General features: G+C 40.4%; 1 protein-coding gene across 23 annotated transcripts in view; it reads left to right on the plus strand.

Annotated features, from left to right (window-relative positions):
- Positions 1 to 24,235, plus strand: part of ERC1 (ELKS/RAB6-interacting/CAST family member 1) — a 164,841-nt gene that overhangs the window by 113,148 nt on the left and 27,458 nt on the right. For all 23 annotated transcript variants that reach the window (XR_014502601.1, XR_014502602.1, XM_083401887.1 and 20 more), the window contains one exon: positions 14,257 to 14,401. Coding sequence is in view for 21 of the 23 variants with exons in the window: in XM_083401887.1 (XP_083258013.1) it covers positions 14,257 to 14,401 (145 nt within the window). In the remaining 2 variants the exon portion in view is untranslated. The remainder of the gene's footprint in view (positions 1 to 14,256; positions 14,402 to 24,235) is intronic.

A 24,235-nucleotide genomic window follows, 5' to 3' on the forward strand; every position in this document is an offset into this window, starting at 1 on the left:
TCAAAACCATTTGGCTCTTTTCCTGTTGTGTAATTTTCTGCAGCCTCAAATCCTAGCACTTTAGATAACTCCTGAGAGGTACTCTGTGTGTGTACACTTTGATTTGTATCCTACACAGCCTTCAAGGAGCTGAGGGTCGCTTATAAGAGGTTATTGGATTTTATCTTCATAACAACCATGATAGGCTAGACAGAGATAGTGGTTTGCCAAAGGCCACCCAGTGAGTTCAGTGGCTCAACAGAGCTTTGGCCCCAGGTTTTCCAAGTCGCAGCACTAGTCATTGCATCATGCAGTATGACTCTGAATACCAGATGCCAGAGAGGACTCTTGTCTTCATGCCCTGCTTGTAAGCTTTATGGAGACACCATAGTTGGAAGCAGTGAGATAACCTAGATGGGCCCATAGTAACTTAGGTCTAGGGTACCTTAAGCGCCACCATACCCTGTACATCCCAGTTATAGTGAAGTAGCGTTATTAGCGGTCTTCCATAGAAGCACAACTTATATCAATTAGAAGTTGTGCGGTATTGTGGGCCCAACTCTGTAGAACTCCCTCCCACTGGAATGCAGACAGGCGCCATCTGTTGAGTTTCTGGTGCCTGTTTTTTGAGGTTTAATTTATGTTTTAAATTTTGTGCGTTGTGTGTTTTTATTGTTGTAAGCTGCTTTGTGACCTAGATGTTTGAAAATCAGAATATAAAATTTTAAAGCGCATGAAAATAAAACACCTACTGGCCTATGGTAAACAGTCTTATATAACTCTTTGATTTTTTTGATTAGACAGTCATTTAAATGGTTTTCTTTTACTGTTCTTATGCTGTTTTATATTTTATATATTGTTGTATACTACCGTGTTATACTGTGTGAACTGGTGGTGTATAAATACTTTTATTTTATTACTTTTTTTAAAAAAAAATAGCTCTGGTTGCTAATATATGCAGCATAGTATTTTGATCATCTGTCTACTTCTCCTGGCAGTCTACTTCAGCCATGAAATCGTTAATGCCTGCACTTTGTTTTGGACATATTAGCTTCATTTTCCCCATCCCCTGTCACTTGATCTTTACTATGTTAATATGCTGCTTTGCTTCACATTAATCCCAAAATGTGGGATTGATGCTTGCACACTTTCATTTGTATGATTGTTGGTACGGTTTTCATCATAATAGCTTTATGACTGTCTGACTGACTGCCCAAAATGGAGGCTATTGATGTCCCTCTGTTGTTGACAATGAAGCCACATGGGAGACTTGCACATTACAGTATATGCATTTGTTCCCCAGATGGCAAAAGGAGGCTTCCCAAATAGCAATATACAGTATAAGACCATGGAGCTGTCATCTGAAGAAGGCAGCTTTCATCTTCAGATTATGTCTTAACTGGTGTTTGACCCAAAGGAGTTGTCCGTATCCGGCACACATTTCTCTCTCCTTTCCAGTGCAAGGTAGATATGCAGTAAGCCAGTGAGGCCTGACTTGGGAAAGTAAGGAAAACTACATATTTAAGAAGAAGAATTAAGGAAAAACAGATGACTCTTAATTAAAAGTATTTGTCAGCACTCCAAGAGTTTATTTCGAAGAATATTGCCAAGCTTTCAGAGCCCCTTCATATTTTGCTTCCCGTGACATATTTCAAGGAAACCAAAGTGTGTTTTTAAACTTGATTATAGGTTAGAGAATGCCAAGTAATTATCTGCCCAGAAATCGCTTTTCTTTCTCTTCTGTTTTTTTTATAACTATGCGTGAGAGGAAAGTTTGGTCAGAGTTGCCGGTATAATTAACCATTTCAGTCTGGCCAAGTTTCTATTCACAAAACATTAGATTTCATCTTCAGTTGATTGCCCGCAGAGGGTACAGGATTGCATGTGAGGGCATGCTTTGCTTTGCATGTGTGTGTGTGTAGTTCTGGGCTCTCAGGGTGGCTTCTTGGAGTTCATTGAAACAGATGCTGTTATGACAAGTTTCTTAGTATCGCACTTCATTGTGAGTTGGCCCAGAACCCTGATCATTTGTATTTAAATTTTTATTTATTCATGTATTCATATAATATATCATATTTATTCATGTATTGGGACATATAGCCTGCTCTAGGCTATTAGGTTTAGTGAAAAACAAGCTAAAATATCCAGTAGCTGAACAAGCCCCACCCCACACCTATGTAGAATATTACGCAGCTCCCCCAATGTTTATCAAGACGTTAGAGCAGGCATAGCCAAACTTGGCCCTCCAGATGTTTTGGGACTACAATACCCATCATCCCTGACCACTGGTCCTGTTAGCTAGGGATGATGGGAGTTGTAGTCCCAAAACAGCTGGAGGGCCAAGTTTGGCCATGCCTGCATTAGAGGAACGAATCCCAGCAATACATGTATCTTTCCCATCGTTACATAACTTCATTGTAACACAGCCATTCCAAGCCAATCATACGGGCTATTCAGACATTACTTTTACCCAGAGCCGTAGCTGGGTGATCTTGTGCCCTTGGCAGAACCATCCAGATTGCGCCCCCTAGCCACGGACAAATTAACTCTTATTTCTGCCTCTCCTCCAATCCTCCACCCATTCAATTCACCCTCTATTTAAAACCTTTTCTTATGAGGCAATGATCGATATTTTTATTTATAGACATATTTATGGACATATTTTTTAGCCGATTTTGCAGCGGGGGGGGGGGGGGCGGACCTTGCCTGCCACCCTGGTGAGGGCCCACCTCATCACTCCCTAGCTCCGGCCCTGCTTTTAGCCCTGGGATTCCACAAGGGGGCAGATGTGGAAGCAGGCCGTTCCCCGAATTATGTTCCTAGAGATTTGATCTTATTGACCCTCTTTCTTATGCATTTGTTTCTGTGCACATTTGCAAAATAGCATCTTCATTGCTTTTTAGTGCTCAGCCAATCCTGTTAATCGGTAACTGATTATCCTCCCAACGACTAGTTGAGGCAGTGGGAAATAAAAATGCTGTTAAGTTGGTTGGAGGTACTGCCAAAGACCTCCAGCAGAGATTGAAACCTATTGGAATAAGTGTTCTCTGATAATGCACAGCTAGTAGTCTGTCACGGGGGGGGGGGGGGTTATTCAAGCATTTAAAATGCAGCCATTAAGACACTGAGGTGAGAAAACTGAGTGGATGTTACACTTTCATATTTGTCTGTCAACGTTCTTAACTCTGCAGGATGATTTGTGAATTTGCAGGCTATGACATGAGGAAGGAAGGACCAGTTAATCCTTTAACAATCTCTCAATCTCTCAATCTCTCTCTCTCTCTCTCTCTCTCTCTCTCTCTCTCTCTCTCACACACACACACACACACATATATATATATATATATAATATAATATAATATACTGCTTGGTTGTAGAAAAGACCTCAAAGCGGTTTACAAAAAAAGATAAAACAATAAAATCATTCCTTTAAAAATGTACAACCATAATTTTAAAAATACAAAAAGTTAAAACCACAACAGAATAAACTAAAAATAAACAATAAAACGCATACAAATGTTCTAAACATCTGGGTAGGCGCATATGGGGTAAAGCGATATTGTGGGTAAAAGCCTACGATAAAGCCTCTTGCTAAAGGCTTTATATACCAATAGTAACACCTTAAACTCATCCTAGTAGCAAATCTGCAACCAGTGCAGACCTCTGAACACAGGTGTTCTATGCTGACAAGGTCTCATTCCTGTCAGCTATCATGCTGCAGCATTTTGTACTAACTGCAACTTCCTGATCAAGCACAAGAGAAGCCACATGTAGATTGCATTGTAGTACTCCAATCTTGAAATAACCAGTGCATGAACTACTGTGGTCAGACTCCCCCAGTCCAGGAATGGCCGTAGCTGTGGAACCAGTAGCAGTTGATAAAAGGCAGTTATAGCCACTGAGACTACCTGAGCCACCATTGACAGAGCTGAATCAAGAAACACCCCCAACTGTAAACCTGCTCCTTCAGGGGGTGTGCAGCCCCATCCAGTGTAGGCAGTTTGCCAGTTTCTCAGAAACAGGAGCTACTCACCCACACTGCCTCCATCCTGCCACGATTCAAGCTCGGCTTGTTTTTCCTCATTCATTTCACCACAACATCCAGGCAGTGGCCCAGAGACTACACAGCCTCTCCTGATTCAGATGTTACAGAGAAATAGAGCTGAGTGTCATCAGCATACTGATGGCACCTTGCTCCGAAACTTCCAGTGAGCACTTCCAATTGCCTCATGTAGATATTAAATAGGACTGGAGATAAGATAGTCCCCATTGTAACTTTCTAGACTCAGTCCTGAAGGTAGAACTGGAACCACTATAATAACATTCTGTGAGAGCAGAATACTGGAATTGATGAGCCTTTGGTCAGATACAGCCGGGCAACTCTTTTGTTATGTTGTTACGATGCTAAAATGGAGAGAGGGAGAACAACATATGCTGCCCTAAACTCATTAGAGGTAAGGCAGGACAAAGATGTAATAAATATAAGAAAAGCTGTGAACATGTACCAGTATCTCTGAGTTTTCAGATATAGAATATGGATTGTGGTAGCAAAAGATGCTGAAAAGATTTGAAAAACAGATTTGGACTGGATCTTGTATAATCATATCATATAGTAGACTTCTGGCAATGGATACTAGAATGTTTCACGAAAACAAGGTACAACAGTGAAGGAAAATGGATATATAGGCCCCTGGAAAATAACTTTTATTTCATTAGGAATGTGCATTACATTCAGGTGCAGAGATTCAAGCAAGCTAATCTGGGATCATCAAAGTTTTTTACAGAAATGCAGTTATCTGTATGAGAAAGGCATTGGTATTGGAATGAATATTGATTAAAAATTGCTATTTTGATTAACTAGCATTCTTTCTCCATCATATACCAACCATTCTGTTTCTCCATAACTGCTCAGTATTTTCCTTGCCACAAATATTAAAATTTCAAAATTAGCTCTACAGCTCAAAAGGCTATTTCAATTTATTGTTTCTGTCATTGAAAAGTACTTACCACAACACATCTTATGTTCTCTTGGGGGGGGGATATCAGTACAGTTGCAGGCTTAAAGAGATTTGGAAAACATAGGACTGGAGCCTGCATAATCATATCATAAAAGTAGAGTTCTGGCAAGACAATCAAATGATAATGAATTCAGCTATTTCATGTTTTTCAGTTAAGGGAATCTAACTGTTCTGTACTGTGGTTGGAATCACCTACCCCACAACATACAACTATTGATTATTGTTAGTAGAACTGGAGCTCTGGAATGCTAATACTTGAAAAGCAACTCCCTTATTTGATAGACAGTAGAGAAAACATGCCAAAGTTTCCAAATGACTAATTTTCTTGTAGAAATGGCCTTCATTAAAAAAAACAACCCAAAAAACTCTGTGGAAATGTCTTAGGAATTCCAAGGGGAGATAAAAGTAAAACTTGAGATGCAGGTATCTTAATCCTATGATCCAAGTAGCCAGCATCAGTGAAATATCTGTCAGAACTTACAAAAATCCCAACCAATCTCTTTTATGATATTGTAACAATATTAAATTGCTAATGCAAGTTTATTCCCTGGCCACAACTGCTCTGTTAACTGCTACTGTTCATGGAACTACTTGTTGTTTGTTGTTTAGTCATTTAGTCGTGTCCGACTCTTCGTGATCTCATGGACCAGAGCACGCCAGGCACTCCTGTGTTCCACTGCCTCCCGCAGTTTGGTCAAACTCATGTTGGTAACTTCAAAAACACTATCCAACCATCTCGTCCTCTGTCGTCCCCTTCTCCTTGTGCCCTCCATCTTTCCCAACATCAGGGTCTTTTCCAGAGAGTCTTCTCTTCTCATGAGGTGGCCAAAGTATTGGAGCCTCAGCTTCACGATCTGTCCTTCCAGTGAGCACCCAGGGCTGATTTCCTTAAGAATGGATACATTTGATCTTCTTGCAGTCCATGGGACTCTCAAGAGTCTCCTCCAGCACCATAATTCAAAAGCATCAATTCTTTGGCGATCAGCCTAAATCCGAGGCAAGATTGAGGATCCTTCAAATTCCCTTATACAGTGGTACCTCGGGTTAAGTACTTAATTCGTTCTGGAGGTCCGTTCTTAACCTGAAACTGTTCTTAACCTGAAGCACCACTTTAGCTAATGGGGCCTGCTGCTGCTGCTGCGCCGCCGGAGCACGATTTCTGTTCTCATCCTGAAGCAAAGTTCTTAACCCGGGGTACTATTTCTGGTTAGCGGAGTCTGTAACCTGAAGCGTCTGTAACCTGAAACGTATGTACCCTGAAGTACCACTGTACAACAGATAATGGGCTAATGTTGAACAAATAAATAGCTGCATTAGTGTTTTGTATTGTCTCATTTTTTAATGTTGAATATTTGTACAGCTCATGCATTCCTTCATCCAGTGCTTCCTGCAGTTGGACTCCCAACAAGGAATTAATAGTTCTCAGATATTATTTGAGACTGAAAAGACAACCATGTCACCCTTCTGCTTGTCCTGTTGTTCCTCGTCAACCAGCCTTGTGCTTTTCATTAGTGCAAACCTGGAAACTCTTTTTGAAACCATTGGCAAATATTTATGAATGGGTCATTTTCCGGATGAAGAACCCTTTCTTCGTCATATTAGGACATTTTTTTTATAGCCGCTTTTTTTTAAAGAGGATTAATCCACATTAATTTATACTTAGACAGTTTTAATTTTTTAAAAATTGTTTTTAAAAATTGCTAAGAATTAGACTCTTTAAGTGTTTTGCAAATGGCCCATAAAATAGTTTCCAGCTTCCTTGATACGGAGGAGTCGCCCATCAAGGCTAGAGATACAAGTGTATTAAGACTGTCTTGATCTGATAAGCTTTCCAAGGAACAAGAGTTGCAAAGCCACATGCTGAGTTCCACAATCTCTGTAAATCACAGTTGCTATATATAAAATGTTATGTTAGATTCATATTAAACATGGTTGTGAGGTGGGGAAAATGGATAAAATCTAATGTAGACCTAATTAAAGTTTTAATTAGTGAGCTACTCCCCTGATATTGTAATGTATAGGATGTATCTCCAGCTACAGCGATTATGAAATGGTATGCGTAGGTGAAATTCTGTTTTATGGTTTTTCACTTAAGTGAAAAAGAAGGTTTTTCTTCTGTTAAAGATATCGTATGTGTCTGAGTTCATGGGAAAGAGCACCATCTTAAATGGAAATAAAGTGTTGTTTTTCAAAAATCTGTAGCCATGATGGTGTGGGTTGGGCAGGATACTATTTATCTCTTTTCTACCAAAAGTAACTAGCTTTTCATTTTGTATATTTTGTGTCCTTCTGAAACACTGTTCCATATTAAAACCACAGAAGTTCCATAGTAAACATTCAGGTTGGTTTATAAATAAAAATATACAATGTAATGAATACTTTAAAATGTGGATGGGAATACATGAGCCAAGAAAGTGCAGTTCTAATCTTGAACTTGCAGAACAAGGTAAGGTAAGCCAAGTAAAGAACAACGAATTGTATCCAGTTAGTAGAGATCCACTGGCGCAGCAAGACCTGTGTTTCCTTCCCCCCTGCACCCCCCTAAAATCTGCCCCGGAGGAGCCCCTAACCCCCAAGAGCTGAGTTTGAAGGTCCACAAAGGGAACAGGAAAGAAAGAAGTTATGTTGCACTCACAGAATTCCCTAGCATTGGATACATCCCATTGCCTGAAAACCCCATTCCCAAAGAAATTCTTGGGGAGCAAAACTTTGTTGAGAAGTTATGAGAAACTATAATTAATAATGCTGACAGTCTTGTGTAAAAGCATCTGACTCCTTGTGCTCTATAGTTTAATCCATCAAGTCTGAAAAATGGCAGCCGTGGTGTCATGAGAATGCACTCAATCTCTGTTGCAATGACAAAAGAAATGGATATTTAAGTAACACTTTTATACTGCTTACAGGAGGCAAACCAATAAATACTGTATGATACAGCATGTTAACGAACAAATAACAATGTACCAGTAACAAACGACAGTGGTTGCATTCAGACATCATATTCCATATCCTTCAAAATATGGCTTGAGTACTCCCTTCTCTCATACACTCAACTTAATATAATATTTTCATTAATATAATATCAATTAATGACTAGATAAATAAATAATATTACAATAGAATTTCTGCATTGGGTGTTTGTTTTAGGAGCCCAGCAGCATTAGAACTGAGGTTAAACACAGTCTGAGGTGCATAAGTACATTGGCCAGTCTTCATTTGCTTGCACCAATGGAGACTTCTTCACCTTCTTTGAGGGACATAAGTAGGACACAGCTTAAAGGTCAGGACGTGAATAAAACCAGGGAAAGATTTAACTGCAAGCACTTTCTGCTGAAGGGGGATGTGGTGGGAAAAGTCTTCCGCCCTGTGCTAAAAGGAATTACCTCATTTTGAGATTTGGATGCTTTGGGAGCAGCAGGATCAATAACTCCAGTTGGGGCATTGTGTTGATCTCCTCTTGATTCCTGAACCGCTTTACATTTCCCATGTCGGGAACCCAGACGTTTTTGGTAACAATTCCTTCCTGTTGCTTGCATGGTTCTGCTAGAAAGGCAAGAATTCTCTCTAAACTGTGTAGTTGGAGTCTCTCTGGGGTGCTTTAACTAAATAAAAGCTCAGTGTCTACAGGCCATCAGTCTTATTCTGTCCCTCATTCACCACTCCCATCACCCACCCACCCTCAAACTAATCAACCTGGCACTGGGCGCTTTGAAATGTTTACTGAGAAAACAGTTCTGTTTTGACAGACAGCAATTACAGCACCTGGGCTTAAAGCAGATTTTACAGCTCTTTTGGGGATGCTTTATGAATAGTCACCGTGAGGTCGGTGCAGATTTGTGCAAACAAGCTTTGAGGCAGAAATGGAGCCCCATTCTCTTAGCTACACACAACGCTTTATCTCACACACATCCCTTCTGGGAGAATCCTCATTTTCTCAGAATAACTGGAACCATCTTAAAGCTACTCCATAATCTTCATGTAAAGAGAACCTGTAATGGGAAAGAACCTTAGTCTACCCTGCATCTGGGTGGTTTTGTTTTGTTTTTAACCACTTTTTTAGAGCCTATATTACTTAGTTTTAGTACTTGTGACTCGTTGGACTAAAACCTATTTTGTCTCTGACATAACTCCTAAAATGGAAATTCTGTAATAATCTTGTTGCCTAATCAGTTTTGCATGTTGAATCTGAAAGGTAGATTGAGGTATGCAGAAGCTTTTATAAAAACTTTTTTATTGTAAGCAGTTGCTTACCCAGGCTCCCTGTCAATTCTAGGATTTGCCCTGTTTTTGTTCTACACAGTTGTTACAGAGGGAGTCTATTAGTCATAAGAATTAAATGAACCTCCATATGCCAAGACAGTGTAACTCTGAATACAGTGGTACCTCGGGTTAAGTACTTAATTCGTTCCGGAGGTCTGTTCTTAACCTGAAACTGTTCTTAACCTGAAGCACCACTTTAGCTAATGGGGCCTCCTGCTGCCGCCGTGCCTCTGGAGCACGATTTCTGTTCTCGTCCTGAAGCAAAGTTCTTAACCCGAGGTACTATTTCTGGGTTAGCAAAGTCTGTAACCTGAAGTGTATGTAACCTGAAGCGTATGTAACCCGAGGTACCACTGTACTTGGGGCAAGCAGCAGAAGAGGGCTGTTGCCTCAATGCCCAGTTTGAGGGCTTATTTATGCATCTGGCTGACTGCTAATGGAAACTGGATGTTGGAAGAGATGGATTATTGGTCTGAGCCAGCAGGCCTCTGAAGGAGTTTTTTTAATTTGATTTTGTTTAAGGCTTTTTATAGAAGGGCTGCACTTTCTCAGTCTTCTGTCCCACACAGGTTATCTGAAAACTTGGCTCCTGTCATTAAAAGCCTTCTCAGTTGTTTCCCCCCTCGCTACATTTGCTTCATTTCTTAAAATGTTTCCAGGTTTGGAAATATTGGGTTTCAAAATCTTCCTTCTCCCAGCTGCATTTCAGTGTTTGTCATAATGTTCACAGTTTTTTGTAATAAGATCATTCAGGTTATCTTTATTGCCCCTCTGAACTTCATCCTTGGTTTCAAGAATTTGTTAACTCTATTTTTAAGTTAGCCTCAGAGTTTTTCCGCAGTGATGTCCAGGACAGAAAATGTCAACGGCAGATCTCTGTGAAAAGGTGCCTGTTTCTGTCAAGCAGTTACTGCTTTTCTCCCCTCAGCTCGACCCCTTCTTTGAGCATGCATTGGCCTCTGTCTGTGTCTTCAGGAAGGAGAAGGGCTTTGGCCTATATTTGAGAACACTGTTCTCTCTAAGGAACTTGGCAGTTCTGGAACCACATGAAAGCTATTAGCATCAATCCCCTAGGTAGGGTTTGTGGTGAACTTTGACTGCTGTAATGACTTCTGTATTACAACAAAGGCAACATTTTTGTAGCATGCTTCTAATCTTTGATAGTTGAGAAGAGGAGCAGAGACCACGTGCTGCTGCTTTTAACATCCTTGTCAGTTGCTGGTTACAACTAACCTACAAAGGCTATAAAATATGTGAAATATTTGCCTCAAACTGTGCCACCTACAATAAAGGGGTGGTACATTCATGAAATTTGTTTAGGGTTTCAATTAAAATTGCATTAAGGTTAACCCCCACTTTAAACAAAGTAGGGGAGAAACATTCCACATCCAACATACTGAGGGGATTTAAAGGCCCCCAATATACTCTCAGTGTAAATAACTACTATATGTGCTATGTACTATATGTACATATGTACTATATGCAGCAATTAAGATGAGATGTAACCCCAAATAGTATTGTAGGGGTTTTATTCATATATGAAGTTGATTTTCAGTTTGGGGGAAGGAATCATCACGGCTCTGAGACCCCATTGGGAACCATTATCAACTCCATAAATAAGCTCTGTACTATATACAGTAATCTCCTAATACAGTTAAATTTTTACATTAAACTGGAATCATTATCAAATGCATTGCATTTGAATCAGCTTATAAGTAAGGTGTTTTGGGTCTATCTTTTTTGCAAGCATAAGGAAGTTGAACTAGCAAGCCTAGACTTAGCTAAAAGGTAAAGGTAAATATTATTTACCTTCTATGGCTTTGAACGATATGCAGCATTGGTCAGCATTGATAGCAATCACTTAGCAAACTTTTGTGAAATATAGCCTTTGTGAAAAATATAACGGTTTGTGTAATGATCAAAAACCTGGGTTACTGTCAAAATATGTTCCTGTATTGATTTATAGGTGATGGAGATTAGTCTTAAAAAGTCAAATTCATAGCAGCTTTGTGATCTGTGCAGCCAGACCATTCCTTATTCTTAAATTAGTATAAAAAGCATACCAGTCTCTTTAATGGGGGAAATAACAGATCTAGAACAGGGAGAACATCGAGCATGTTAAGAATTTTACTCCCATCACTTTGGGGCCACCGTAGTTACCTCTGAAAGTGAAATTCAGCAGCTCACTGGTGAGCAGAGGACAGCAACAAGAAGCACTGGTAGGGCTGAGATCTATTGTTTCTAAGTGGTTGCAGGGCTGTCCAGGTGTCCTGATTTAAAAGCTGCTCCTTGAGACAGGAAATTGTATCTTGTTCTGAGGTTTACTGTAATAAAGTACATAGTCCTGAGGGATGGCGCTGCTGGGTCCATGAATCACTTTATGGGCAGGCTGCTCTGACCTCGGCCCAGTGATTTATTCATATCATTCCGCAGCAGGAATGGGAGAAATGTGACCAGCAAATGGTCTTGCTCCATGGATGAGCCTTTAACTAGGAGACCAATATATAGCCTTGAAGCCAGATCCAAGATGCCTTTGCAGTATGCCTTAGAAATCTGTTAACAGGGGAATTCCTCAGATTTCCTGAATGTGCTTTGTGATCTGTCGAGATCTGAATGGCTTGCTTAAAAAAAGTAAAGGCTACAGACTGCTGTAAACATACTTAACTAGGGAGTTAAGCCTTAGGACTTACTTCTTAGTTAACTTACACAGGGTTGTATTGTTAGAGAAAAATCAGTACATTTCAAGTGCAGGGCTCCCAGTAATTCACTCTCAACTTATATTTCTGCCCAGGAATTATTTTGCACAGTGCTTGTGCTGCTACTGTTTTGTACAAGTTGAATAATGTGATGGTAGAGTTCTGATAGTAGAATAAATCTGCAGTTCATAGAACTTACAGTTGTCAGCGATAGGATAAGGACTTAAATCAGGGGTAGGCAACCTAAGGCCCGTGGGCTGGATGCGGCCCAATCGCCTTCTCAATCTGGGCTGCGGACGGTTCAGGAATCAGCATGTTTTTACATGAGTAGAATATGTGCTTTTATTTAAAATGCATCTCTGGGCTATTTGTGGGGCATAGGAATTCATTCATATATTTTTTCAAAATATAGTCCAGCCCACCACATGGCCTGAGGGACAGTGGACCGGCCCACGGCTGAAAAACGTTGCTGACCCCTGACTTAAATTATTAAAATAATTTACTCATTGAAAAACCTGTCCAAAACTGCATACCTAGTGTTTATTCATTAGTCATCTGTTGATGACAGCAACTTTGAGTGATTACTTACACCTGTGAAACTGCTGTCACAGATCAAATATTATAGACAGACCTTTCATATTCCTTAACTAGCACCAGCTGAAACACAGTTGATACTTTCAACTGCTAATCATCAAGTGGCAAAATATCATCAAATGGCATGTATCCATGTGTGGATCTGCCCAGATTAATATAAGAATAGACAGTAACTTTTCAAGTGCAATATGCATGACATGATAGCTTTCTGTGTGTGGCTGGACTATGTGTACACTCGTTATCTTTTCCTGCCAATTCTAGCATGTTTGCCCTCCCTTTCTTTTGTTCTTGTCAAATTCCTAGTTCATAGTTGGTGTCATACACCCCAAGATAGGCATTCTTTTAATTATAAAAAGCATTTAAATTCATACATACAACAAGCCTAGGATAATGACTTTCATATCGGGTTACATATTGGTCTGAGAGGACAAGCTAATGCTTTTCCCCCCATATACCTGTCTTAAGATCTAGAGTGGGTTATAGCTGTAAATCAGGAATGGCCAAACTGTGTAGCTCTCCAAATGTTCTTGGGCTACAGCTCCTATAATTCTTGGCCACATTGGCTAACACCATCATGAGGGCCACAGGTTAGCTAATCTTGCTATAAATGATTTCAAGTATAAAACCAGTAAAGGAATATCACATTTGGACCAGCATCCTTTAGTTAAATAATGTGAAAGGTAGTACTTAGGAAGAGAACTACAATACAGTGGTACCTCAGGTTAAGAACTTAATTCGTTCCAGAGGTCCGTTCTGAACCTGAAACTGTTCTTAACATGAGGGTATCACTTTAGCTAATGGGGCCTCCTGCTGCAGCCGCCGCCACACAATTTCTGTTCTCATCCTGAAGGAAAGTTCTTAACCCGAGGTACTACTTCTGGGTTAGTAGAGTCTATAACCTGAAGCATCTGTAACCTGAAGGATCTGTAACCCGAGGTACCACTGTACCAGCTGACAGCTTGCATGTTTATATCATGGAAATAGGAGCAATCTTTTTTATAAAAAATAAATGACAAAGGTTGGCCTGAATCATTAGACACTGTGTTGGGGATATAGTGACTAAGGTGCTGGGGTGGCGATTAAGGCATTCATTATCTCTTGTCTTAGCCCTGAGCAGTGATTCTATAGTCTGGGAATCTTGAAAGAAGAATGAGGATCAAAACATTGTAACTATGGGAAAGCAAATATTGATTTATTTTATATTATACAGAATTTCTATAGAGATGTTGAGAATAAAAGCTGAGTCATGTGACCACATCATTACCTTTATTGTGGGAAATTTTTCTACTTAAGGCCTAGCTGCATATGGAGGGGGAGTAGTTTGAAATGTATTGAGTTCACACCTTGAACTAAGGACTGATTGCAAACTTCTACACAGACTATTTGGGTTTATATTATCCATTTAGAATGCAGGTAGAGATGGATAATTTGCTATTTGGAGTGGTCTCCCAGGCCTGGCTCCTTTTTTTGACAGCCCCTTCAGCAAAGCATCCTCCAGTGGCCTCTCTTCTGTGTCATGGGGACACAGAATACCACTCTTGGTCATTGCATTGATCTAGCAGCTTGACATTCATATGACAATCATTTTTAAAAGCATGATTTTAAAGGGGGACTTGGGGCAGGTGTCAGTAATAAACTTAAAAACTTGACCAGGTACAATTAGATGTTGTTGAATGTATGTGCAATTAAGCCATTCTCCTGTTCTTTTTCAGGCAAGAAGCCCTTCTAGCTGCCATTAGTGAAAAAGATGCCAATATTGCTCTGCTGGAGCTGTCGTCCTCCAAGAAAAAAACCCAAGATGAAGTAGCTGCACTTAAACGAGAGAAAGACCGCTTGGTGCAACAGCTGAAGCAACAGGTACGAGAATATTGTTTGATTCAATATGTGAGTCTGCCATGCAATTTGCAGCTTGCCTTAGGCAAATCCCCTCGGCTACTACCTACTTCCTCACATGTCATGCCTGCCCCAAACTGCAAGCTACTACAGCACTTTAATATTTTTTTCCAGCTATGAAGGCTGACTCTCTTACTTTCTCAAAAAGAGAAAACGCCAAAGGTTAAAGGCAACCAGTTTCTGGTGGGGTTAGGAATCTGTCCTATAAATAGTTACATGCAAGACTGAAGTAAGTCCTACACATTAAAAATTGTTGATCATTTTATTCTTCTATGATATGAAACAAGTGCCTGGAGTCCACATGGGCTGTATGAGGACTAATAAACTGAAAGCTAAATCCAAATAAGACAGAGCTGCTCAGTGTGAATGGCCTGTCAATCCAGACAAGTAGCGTTGATCTTGTTCTGGATGGAATCTCAGTCCATGTTACAGCTTGGGTTGGATTAAAATGGGTCTAGATAAGCAGTTTGTTCCATGTGTGCCTCGGACTGAATAGGAGCATCGTGTCTGTAAGTATCAGCTTAGCTTCCATGGAGGAATAAGAAAGTGTTTATTACCTGTAGTAACTCTAGGAACATCAGAATCCCAGCCTTATTTTCTGTAAGAAGTCCCACAAGTTATTTTGAGAGAGTTATAGGCATGCAGGCCTATTATTAAGATGCTATCCTAGATTAGTAGATAACAAAGCTTATTGTCAGAAAAATTCATGTACAACTTATGAGACATATGCTCCCCTCCTCCTTTTTCTAGCTAACACAAACATGGGAGAACTGTTTGAAGGAAAATTGATACTTCTGAAAAGCTATAGAAGTCACTTAAACTATTCTTGGTGATTTTTAGCTAAGTAATTCATTTGCCAGATAGTTAGCAGCAACTCCCATCTTTGTACAGCCACTTTTGGGCCCCCAGCCATCACCACCACCACCACCATTTACTTCACTTTCACTCCTATTACAACTAAATTACTCTGTTGCCAAAGGCAGCAAATTGGAGCCAAAAAGCCTTTTCACCAAAGGTTTCTTCTGAAGCACCGGTACTCTGGTAGCAGTGGTTTTTCACTTAACATTTAATATTGAAATAAAATGTTTAATGTTTGCTCAATTAAGTTCTTTTTCCGATAGTTAAAACCAACATTAAAACAGGTCAGAAATCAACTTTACAGTTTTTGTAATATTCAGCTTTACTGGAAGAGTAATAAATACTGTCACTTTGCAGCAAGATGGCCATTCACCAACAAAAGGCTTTGATACACAGTCTTTAATGTAAAATACATATTTTCATTTCACCATGCTGATAAAAAGCCTCTTGGCATTCGACATTTGACATCCATCCTCAACAATATGAAGAGAGGAAAGCATTCTAGTAGTATGAGAATCTATGATCCTGCAGGCTTGATGCAAAAACCCAAGTAAAAGCCTTGAGAGTATTTTCCTATCATGAGCTTTTTAGGTTTTTATCCTGAAGAACGTGAGATTTGTAACTCTCACAGAAAATACTTTTTAATAAACAGGTGTCTCCTGAAAACCTCCTTTTATGTGGTGTTTTTGGCTGCCCTTCTATCAGTTGAATAACCTGTTCAGCATAGCATTATAGTTCCATTTTTATAGACTGAAGAACAGTTAAAATCCAAATCATATACGTAGTAGGTAACTTTCTAAACCCCTTAAAGCATTTTGTAACCATCAGTATCATTCTGCTTAATACATTCCACTTGAAATATGGCTAACAGCAATGGGGACAGGACAAGCTCTGTCTCATTTTCTAACCACCATGAAAGCAACAACTGAAGACATCTGTCTATGGAGGACCAACACAATATATTTTGTTGCACAAGGCAAAGTACAAGATGGCACCTCCTTCAATTCCATGTACAAAAGCCAAGTGGGCTTGCAATTGGCTCTTACATCAACACTGGTGACAGGATAACATCCTCCACCAGACCAGAAGCGGCAGACCAGATTAGAAGGCCCAAGAGACAGGCCACTTGGCAACAGAGTTATTAAATAGTTTGGCAGAAATAAAAAACTGAGTTCACGTTTTTCATCTGGCAGCGTGGGCTAGGACAGCATCTAGATTGCTCTCTCAAATCTAGCTCTTTGACATCTAATTTATCTTACAACGTAGCGTAGAATAAAGTTCACAAAGAAGTCAACTGGAGTTTTCCAGAAACTCTGTAGCCACACTAACCTTTGGGTTAGAGTACAGAAGCAAAATTACTCTTTGAAAATGCTTCACAACTTCTATCCCAGATGAATGGTAAGTAGCCAGTGTAACATCAACATTTTCAGAATTAGTTCTGTGAAATGTAGACTTCTTGTTATAACTTCTGTTACCCAATAAGTAGGTAGGTTCCATGTTGGAAATTCAGTTTTGCTGTGTAAAGGGGAGTTCATGCCTCATGAATCTGTTACGGTAATCTCTCCCCAGCAGCCCCTAAGGAAATAAGGCAGCCATGGATGAGAGCATATCATCTCAGAAACTGGTTAAAATATTAAGAGCCAAGAGTATTCATTCATTAAATAAATAAATAAATAAATAAATAAATTTAATGAGTAAAACAATGTATTTCTCAAACTATGAACAATATAAAGTGTGGATCATGAATGAACTGTTAATTTTTGCAAAAAACACACAACAAAACTAGAATACTCAGTTTGGTAGCAGCAGAAAGAAATTAACTCATAACATGATTAGCCTCTGCAAGAGTGTTTCAGTCATCAGAATGCATACAAAAAGTTTGATTGAACAACTTAGATTCAGCAACCAAATAATGACTACCTATTTTGTAGCATTCTGTGATGATTCCTTCAGTTTCCCTATTTGCATTCCTCACACAGTATCAGATTCCCACCCACTCAACTAGCAAATTGGTTACTGTTAAAGAGAAGGGAAGAGTTTTGGCAAAGACATTCTGGTTCTTTAATTTCTCTGTGTGCTTGTGTTTAACTTTGGATGAGGAGAAGTATTTCAGAAAGAGGATATGGTATTAGTGTTGTTTTAATTTAAAGTTCCTAGTCTTTTAGTAGCAGGAATGGGTTTTAATATAGAGACAAATTCATAGCAAAATGCTTAGCATTGACCAGGCCATTCCAGTAAACTGAGCTGCCTGTTCCAGATTGACTTTCAGTGTTCATGCTGTATTTCCTGTATCATTGAAAGGATGAAGTGCAACTGTCACCATATATTCTGGCCACAGTTTAACTACCCCCTCCCAGTAATTTTTCTTAACTGGTTCCTGGTGCCATACTGGTTGTGGGGGCTCTATTTGGAGTTGGGAGGGTGAGTAGCATAGCTTCTGGAAAGCAGTACTGTTTAACAAAGTCCAGATGTGCTGATGAGTGCAAGCTGGTACACTTGGATTAGAAGTTATAGTTGAGCCCTGCTATATGTGTGGTGAGGCACTCATTGTGGAATTAATGTAAATCTGAATAACTTGGCCTGCTTATGTACAGTTTATCTACCAGATATGTGTCACAACATAGTTCTCAAATCATTAGATGCTGATTATAGTTTATCACCATGTAAAGTGCTGGTCTGCAGCTTAGCTTTGTCAGTAGAAGCCATGGGGAGATAGATTTTCCTGTGATGTCTTTAGTGCTTTAGATTTCTGAGGTTTCCCAGCAGAAGCGCTTCAAGACAAAAGCTGTCACTTGCCCCTATCTGCCTGCTAGTTGATATTTAAAGAATTCTCGTAGGAGTGAGGCAAGCCTTTCTTAGGAAGGGATGTGGAACACAAGCACACTGATGAATCAACCCCAATGGATGTGTTTGGGGCAATAATAATATATAATAATAATAATTTATTATTTATACCCTGCCCATCTGGCTGGGTTTCCCCAGCCACTCTGGGCGGCTTCCAACACAAGGGTTGAGCATCCATAGCTTGAGGACATCTGGACCTCCCCAAAGAGTATATTGCTTACACCAGGTTTCAAATGATGGAACTTCTCATAGGCAATATTAGCACAGGTTCAAAACATAAACCCAAATATGAACAATGGCAATGGAAAGTAAGAATATAACTGCACTGTTTTTAGGCAGATGGCAATTGACCTTATAGGGGGAGGTGGTCTGGCTTCAGAAAACAGTCTCCAACTCAGAAAAGCTTCACCAAAAAGAACTTCAACTCACTGCTGCCAATAAGGTTTTTCTGTCTCATATTTGACTTGCGAGCACCACCTGTGCTCTCTTACTCTATGTTTTCACACCATGAACTTTAAGTCTTTTATAAAAAGTTTTTTTTAAAAAAAAGTCAACAAAGTTACAGACAGGACAGCTGGAAGTAACTGTATCAATGACCAGGGCTGACCTATTTTTCAACAGTTGAACCAATCATTACATATAGCCACTGTCTAAAGCAGTGGTTATTTTCCTATACAGCACTGTGCTGTGGCACCCTGGGGTGCCTTGAATGATGGTTGGGGTGCTGCAGGTAATACTGACTTTTGCCCTCTTCCCTTCCCTCCCTCCTTTGATGCCCTCTCACGTCTCTGCCTCCCAAAGGCTTGCACAGCTGTTTGTTACAGCAGCCCTGACTGCAAGCTCCATGGGTGAATGTTGCCTCTGGGACTGGCTGTGGGTTGCTGGTTGCCAGGAACCGAGGTAACCTCAGAGTAAGCAAGCAAGCAGGTGAGGGAGCCCAGCCAGCCAGTCCTCCAGCCCTTGATGTTGGGAATGGATAGACAAGTCCCAGGCCCCTATGGGACCGTGTGAAGAGGCATCTCTTTGGAGCGGGGCGGGGGTGGGTAGATCACAGACCAGGGACTGCAGCAGTAGCTGCCTGGAGGACTCCCAAGGAGATGGGGCTGAGGGAACACTCCACAAGGGAGGGTGTATGAACAAGGGTGAGAGGCTGCCAGCTCTGCAGGAAAGGAAAGGGGTGACGTAACTGGGCTCCTGAGCCCCACAGGGGTGCCGCAGAAAGAATGTAGTGGACTCAAAAAGGTTGAAAACCTATGCTCTCTAGAGGTTTTTTTTTTAACCCATTCATCTCTGTGATTTCAGATTATTTTAGCTGCTGTGCTTTGTTTTTGTTTGACTGACTTTTAATTCCCGCCCCCCAAATCTGATAAATATATGATAAATAATGAAAATTATGTATAGCATTTGAGTGACCAATTCTCAATAGTTCTTACAAGAATCATGTAAATGAGGTTAGTATTATTCCCTTATTTGCAGGTGTGCTAAGACAGAAAATATACTGGTTTGTCTTAAGGTCAATTAGTTAGTTCATGGTAGAGGTGAGATTTGAATCACAGACTTCGAGATTCACAATTAATTTATTTTACTATTATGCTTACATTGCCATATAAACAATAGACAGTAAATTAGTAGGCAAAAAAGTGTAACATTAACATTTAGTCCAAGTTTTCAGTCTGTTGCCTTGCATTGTCACCATCACAATGAAATTCTTTTCTTAGATGATGCAGACAGAACTTTAAATGTGAGGGTTGCCTTTCCAAAGTATGTTAATCTCCCCCACATGTTGGAGCTGTGGTTGCTTCTACCCTGAATTCATTCTTGTGGCTAGCAAAATGAGATCATAGAATCAGCACAATTCTGAATCTCCAAAAGACTAAGAGAGATTAATTAAGTTAGTACAGAGGATATAGCAGAATTCACAGGAAAACTAGGTGCTTTCATTGTTTCTGTACAAAGTTTAGAGTTACCTATTTACTTAAACTTTTTATGCTTGTTTGTTTGTTTGTAGTGTCTTGAAGGAATGTGTCTGGGGTGTTTTGTAGATTTTTAAAAATAGTTTATTTTATGTACTATCCAGCTCTGGTATTGGTACTGATGTAGGGTGGGCTATAAATCTAAATAAATAAGTATATATCAGATTGCTGTCTTCCCTACCCTCTGCCTGCCCAGTCTCATACAGAATCTATCCTCTTTATATTTCATGTTGAAATCAGAATCTTACATTTCTGCCAACTTCTGAAGTTAAAACTGTTTTTTTTAAAAAAAATAATAAAAAAATCCTTACATGTATGCATAGTTAAAATGGGAAGGCTGTGCTCTGTGTGGAAGCAATAAGTAGCATGAGGTTTTTAAAAATCCATGTTGCCCATTTCTGCATCCCAAAAGGAAGCAGATTGGGTTTCAACAAGTTGTGCTTGACTGGAGATTGAAGAATCCATTGTCTGGGAGTCCTAGGGAAATCTGGATTCAGATCAGCTCCCTTTTAACCATCTGTTCCATCTTTCTCCTCCATTATTTCCAGATGTTTAAACTACTACAAAATTCTGATATAACTTTTGTTTCCTCTTCCACTCTCTATAATCAAACCTGACGTCCTTCCCATTATAGGTCTTCTGCCTTTTATGATACTGTGGGGATTTTATAAACTTTTGGCTTTCCTGATCCTTCTCAGGACCCCCAGTTACTAGTAAATCAGCCAAGACTTCTGGCCTTTTTCTGTTAGCTCCTTCATTCCTACCTCTTCTTGTGCTTCTGTCTATGATTTGTGATACTCCTTCAGCTGGCTTGCTGGCCTTAGAATGACACTATCATCAAGGACATAAGACATAAGGCTGAGTACGGTAAATGATTTAGGTTTTTCTTGTTCAGGGAAGGTTGTTCACCACACACACGCACCAGATACAGTGGGCAGTTCTAATCAGAGAATGCTTCAACACTATTTTCCATGTCCTTTGCTTGTATATGCTGTCAGTGTTGTATAAAAGCCAGTCCCAAGGGTTCCATCACACCTGAGTGTCACACTAATAAATTTAATCCAAATTGGGATGGCTCTCAATCATATCTGTGCGACAGAGTAAAATAAGGGAAATCTGGGACACAATTTGGTCTGGGAGATAAAAGTTGTAGCTTGCCTCAGGTACTAGCACTAAGGGTCCTTCTATATGGGGATTTTCTTCTTGGCCTACCTATGGTAATAATGGGCATTAGGAAGGGGTATAGAGTATACAGTATATCTTAGGTACACAGTACTGTAATAGCTTTCCCCTTGCTTCCCTCTCAGACTCAAATTAAGATATGTATTCAGGAAAGAGGTGGGCAAGGGTGAAGGGAATGCCTGAGAACAACTGACTTTCAAAAGACCACATATCCTCTCCACAAAATGTTACGGACAATTAACTGGTATAGAATAAATAAGGTAAAGGTACCCCTGCCCATACGGGCCAGTCGTGACCGACTCTGGGGTTGTTCGCCCATCTCACTTAAGAGGCCGGGGGCCAGCACTGTCTGAGGACACTTCCGGGTCACGTGGCCAGTGTGACGAAGCTGCTCTGGCGAGCCAGCACCAGCGCAGCACACGGAAACACCATTTACCTTCCCGCTAGAAAGCAGTACCTATTTATCTACTTGCACTTAAGGGTGCTTTCGAACTGCTAGGTGGGCAGGAGCTGGGACCGAACGACGGGAGCTCACCCCGCCACGGGGATTCGAACTGCCGACCATGCGATCGGCAAGTCCTAGGCGCTGAGGTTTTATCCACAGCGCCACCCACGTCCCCTAGAATAAATAAGAGATTGGCACTAAATTAAAGTCATTTACCAGTACAAATGTCTACAAGACATTTGCTAGTCATCTACTGTTCAAATTGTATGGTAACCCTTTTATTATATACAAGTGACAGAGAAGGTGGCCGGGAATTATCTGTGCCTCTTTGTGTGACTATATATACGGTCACCACGTAAATGGACACTGAGCCAATGAACAAGATATGTTAGTAGTATAGACGAGGAGTGGAGAACCTGTTGGACCCCAACTCCCATCAAGCCCAGCCAGTGGTCCAAGATGATGGGAGTTGTAGTTGAACAACATCTGGAGGGCCACAGGTTCCTCATCCCTGGTGTAATTTAGCTAAGCTATTTTGTTTGTAGCCTTCCCTCAGTAATTGTATGAAAAGAGGAATTTTCTGCCAGTTTGTGTCTTGTGTGTGTATGTTGTTCAGCCTTGTGTTAAGCAGCAAGAACTAGCAACATTAAGAAAATACCTTTAAAATTTAAGGACATGTGCAAGCATATGTACTTCCAATTTGTAAAGCCACTGTTGAAGGGTACTTGTCATGTGCAACTGTGTCTACTCGGATCCAGCTTAGGGAAACCTGTTCCTATGTGTTTGAGGCAGAAGCTGGCTGTGCATGGTGTATATTTCTAAAAGTTGTGGTGTAAAAACCTCACGTGTGTGTGTGTGTGTGTGTGTGTGTGTGTGTGTGTGTGTGTTTTACGTACCAAGCAAATGTGAAACACAATAAAATTGCAAGTAGTGCTTTTTTGAAAAAAGTGGACAGCCCACTTGAAGTATTTGGGAGACTGGTGTGAATGATATCATGATTCTGAATCACTGATAAATACACATGAGTCAAAAGCACAGTGAAGACAGTGAAAAGCTGTGCTCACTCTGCACACGAGACCATCACTAGTTGTCTTTCTAAGGTAGATCTGTAAGCACCCAGTTTAATATGGCTGCCGCCGCCTTGCTTTCTACTCCAGAAATTAGGTTTACTGTGTTACTCCAGAAAATATTGTGAAGGCACTTGGCAATCCTAAGGGAAGAAGTGAGGGAGGACTGTACTCTTCTTCTTCTTCTTCTTCTTCTTCTTCTTCTTCTTCTTCAGCCAACTTTGATTATTCCTCTGCCAAAAGTAATAGCAGGCTCAAATAGTTTTGTTTCTTTAAATAATGTTGCTATCAGCAGTGTTTATATGATGCAGACACAGGCACATTCATGTGTGCACCCAGAACTGTTCCTAGGCTCTTGCAGACAGCCTGTGTTAAGCTGACACTGAGCAGTCCCCATCACTTTAGAATCCAGGAATTTACATCTATTGGTAAGCATTTTTTTTCCCTTCCTAGGAACAGTTCCTAGAATTGGGATGGCGGGCTGGGAGGGGGATGATAATATTTTCAGCCTACATATAACCCTTTGAAGGTGCAAGCAGATTTCTGGGTCATATGGTAACACACACAAACAAAAGCTCTGGTGAATCTGTGAGTGTTGATCACCTTAGATTTGTTGCCATTTCAGGCAGTTCAATAGCTACTGAAAGAATTCCTAGCTGCCTAAAAAAAGGTTGTATAGCTGCAATTATTGTCAAAACAATGAGATAGCAGTGTGTGTGTGCCCTCTTACTGGAATCTGAATAATTCACCCACAAATAGATGAAAGGAGAGCCAGGCACCATATTTTTTGGTGCAATAGAAGTGGTGATATAAAATTGTAATTGTTTGAAACCACTTCATTGAGCTTTTATGATAAATTTCTTTTCACATTGCCTTTGAGAAACTATTACTTTGTCCAGTGTTGCTAATGACATTGCCATTAGAGAAACTAGACTGCCCTTGAAGCTTCAACTATTGGACGTTTCAACTGCACTTTTCAAGTTTGCAAAACTGGAATGAAACCCTTCATAACTTCCATAAACTGGAATGTTGGTTAATGTGATTCTATTTTACAAATATTAGGGACGCAGGTGGCGCTGTGGGTTAAACCACAGAGCCTAGGACTTGCCGATCAGAAGGTCAGCGGTTTGAATCCCCGTGACGGGGTGAGCTCCCGTTTCTTGGTCCCAGCTCCTGCCAACCTAGCAGTTCGAAAGCACATCAAAGGGCAAGTAGATAAATAGGTACCGCTCCGGCGGGAAGGTAAACGGCGTTTCTGTGCGCTGCTCTGGTTCGCCAGAAGCGGCTTAGTTATGCTGGCCACAAGACCTGGAAGCTGTACGCCGGCTCCCTCGGCCAATAAAGCGAGATGAGCGCCACAAGCCCAGAGTCGGTCACGACTGAACCTAATGGTCAGGGGTCCCTTTACCTTTATTTTACAAATGGATGG

This window comes from Podarcis tiliguerta, assembly GCF_965153285.1.
Source record: "Podarcis tiliguerta genome assembly, chromosome: 10".
NCBI classification, from domain to species: Eukaryota; Metazoa; Chordata; class Lepidosauria; order Squamata; family Lacertidae; genus Podarcis; species Podarcis tiliguerta.